The sequence below is a fragment of the Vombatus ursinus genome, unplaced genomic scaffold (genome assembly GCF_900497805.2).
Source record: "Vombatus ursinus unplaced genomic scaffold, bare-nosed wombat genome assembly UNPS02014821.1, whole genome shotgun sequence".
NCBI lineage: Eukaryota > Metazoa > Chordata > Mammalia > Diprotodontia > Vombatidae > Vombatus > Vombatus ursinus.
In genome coordinates this window covers 4,294,992-4,297,709 of record NW_020954599.1, presented here as the reverse complement: position 1 = coordinate 4,297,709, position 2,718 = coordinate 4,294,992, and the positions used below count along the sequence as shown (strand labels likewise).

Genomic DNA, 2,718 nt, shown 5'->3' with positions numbered 1-2,718 from the left:
ATGCAATTAGACAAAAAGAGTTAAACTTAGAAAGTGTTGTAAACAATCTGGGAGTATGCCGTTGAACCAAACAAATTCCCTGAATATTTTTATATTTGTTTAACACTGCGTTACAAAGCCAATATGCTGTAGGCAGCAAAATCACCTGTCTGGATCTATCACGACGTGAATGACATGAAAGCTTTGCATTAATCCTTTAATCTTGAATCAAAATGGAACTGAGGATTTTTGTACCTATATAGTTTAAAGGAGAAATATCTTTTTTTTCATACTCAAAACTTCAGAGTCTAAGAAATAACCCTGTTGATCATAGCACATTCTCCTAATTGTGCTCTAATATTCCCATTTCTTTCCCCACAGTGTCTGCGGCAGATGGGGAAACTCATGACAGAATGCTGGGCCCACAATCCTGCATCACGTCTCACAGCCCTGCGGGTTAAGAAAACCCTTGCCAAAATGTCAGAGTCACAGGACATTAAACTCTGATTGAAGGAAGAAAGTAAACATCTGGAGATGGCCAACACGTATTTTTCCTTTTGTTGGTAAAGCAGAAGATGTTAAAGATGTTTCCATAGTACAAATCTTGAATAACATTCTGCTCCTGAGCAGGATCAGGCCGCTTGCTCTCAGGGATAACCCTGGACAGAGAGCGACATTGCCAATCACAGGCTCGAGGGGCCTGTTTGCAGGAAGGGAAGACCACTTGGGTAACTGATGCAAAAATGATACTTGTTGCTTTCTGTGAAAGTCTTGTATTTGGGGATTTTTAAAGAAAAAAAAATACTTTAATTTTTTTTTTCAAAATAAAACACAGTTGTAAACACATATACTGTTGCAGTTCAAATAAAACATGAAGGACAGTTATCCAAAAATGATGCCTGCAGGGAAAAACAGAATCACTTTATTTTCCATTTGTGAGAATATGGCATTCCAAGCAAACCTAAAAAGAGTCCGTGAGGTTTGAGAAGTTGTAATATATCTTAAAAGCCACCTGTCTCCTGCCTCCAAAGACCACTTTGCCTAGCACCAGATGTGGGGATTTCTCTTGCCCAGGTCAGCGTCCCCAGCTGATGAGTGACCACGTTTTCACATATCTGCAGATGGTCTTCGGCAGTTTCATAGATTATGAAACCATTACATCAATGTAATTTGTAGGTATTGAGGCAAAGTAAATAAGTGGCATTGTTATTGTTCAGAATAAAACCCTCCTCAGGTTTCTGATTCTGTTAGGCAATTACTAACAAAAGCACCCTCTTTTCATTAAACCCAAACGAAGATTTTTATTTTATTTTATTTTAATTGTGGAAGTGGCTGAATACTTCAGTGCAAATTTAGTTCTCCCTGCAGGAAAGATCAATAGTAAGTGAAACTCGAATGAAGAGAAGGTGCATTGGAAGGGAGATTTTACTCTTTGTTGTTGAGAAGGCAGAGCAAATATGCTGTTTCTTTATATGTGTATAAGAGCCAAACCTAGAAGCACAAGAATGAATGTCTCACATGGTGTATTTCTTATCAGTAAGGGGAGGGAGTAGCCAGGGAGGAGTTTGTGGAGTTAAATTAATGGGATTCCATCTAGAAGTATAGAAATACAGTCTTCCAAAGGGATAGCAGAAAACTTAGGAATGCCCCCAATATGATGGCTGCTGGGATTTCTTCCTTTGGTACATGTATATTTTTTTCTACATCCCAGGGGATATTATAGTTATTTTTAACTTCACATTCAGAATGTTGCCCTGGTTTATTTTATTTTAATTGTTTTAATCTGTTGAGGTGCGGTTCACTTTTTAATTTATTTCTTCCTAAGGCATTTTTCCATTTACAAATCGTCTCCGAAACTTTGGGGTCTTTATCTTTTGAGTTCCATGAATAATGTCATTATCAGAGCCAGTACTTCTCAGAAAAAAGCCAGTAGAGCTTTCTAAAATTAAGTTTTAGCCATCCTCCCCAACTCATCAGAATTCTCTCTTTCCATGATTTTCTTAGAAAGAGAATAATTGGGAGAAATGGTAAAGTCCTAGGGTTTTAGCCATCTTCTAAGACAGCCATCCCAAGAAGCTCTAGGGGGCAGTGTGATGTCATGCCGTAGAGGTATTCGCCAGGGGCTTCACAGAGACAAAAGATTTCTAAAAACTTGGCAACTGCTTAAAAAATCAAAGAGAATTTTTTTTTTTCTACAGCTCATGATTTGTTTCTTCCAGAAAATAAATCTTCCAAAAGTAGCTGTGAGGTCTGCTTACATGCTGGTGGCATTGCACTATGTTCAATATTTTGTAATTCATTGTTCTGCGCTCTCCATCAAGATTTTATCACAGCTGGGAAGAAGTACTTCTTTTCACTGCTGATGTTTTTCTTCCTCTTTTTTTTTTTAAAGAGGAGGCTGTGGATAGTTTGGTTTTGAATAAAATGTAAGATCTAAATGCTGCTTTAGTCATAACTAAAATAAACTCAGTAAAAACTAAAATGCCAGATGTTAGCATATGATAAAGTACATTTTCCTTTTTTTTTTGTGAGAGTATTCTGTTCATTGTGTCAGAACAGGTTAACTTACATTGAGGTTAATATATGTCTAATTTGCAGAGAACCTTTATATGTGAAAGCCAAGTTGTTCAGAGACAAATGTGTTGGTTGTGGCAGTCAAACAGTGAAGTATTTGTGTAGGGGCTTTCTGGCCACAGCACATGAATTACTCAGGTCTTTCCCAAATTAAACCTCTGTTAT

General features: G+C 37.3%; 1 protein-coding gene across 1 annotated transcript in view; it reads left to right on the top strand.

The window, feature by feature from the left end:
* BMPR1B (bone morphogenetic protein receptor type 1B) overlaps nt 1–2,283 on the top strand; it is a 349,176-nt gene extending 346,893 nt beyond the window's left edge. Inside the window, exon 13 of the mRNA XM_027837474.1 lies at nt 361–2,283. Coding sequence (XP_027693275.1) covers nt 361–486 — 126 coding nt within the window. The 3' untranslated portion in view covers nt 487–2,283. The remainder of the gene's footprint in view (nt 1–360) is intronic.
* The last annotated feature ends 435 nt before the right edge of the window (nt 2,284–2,718 follow it).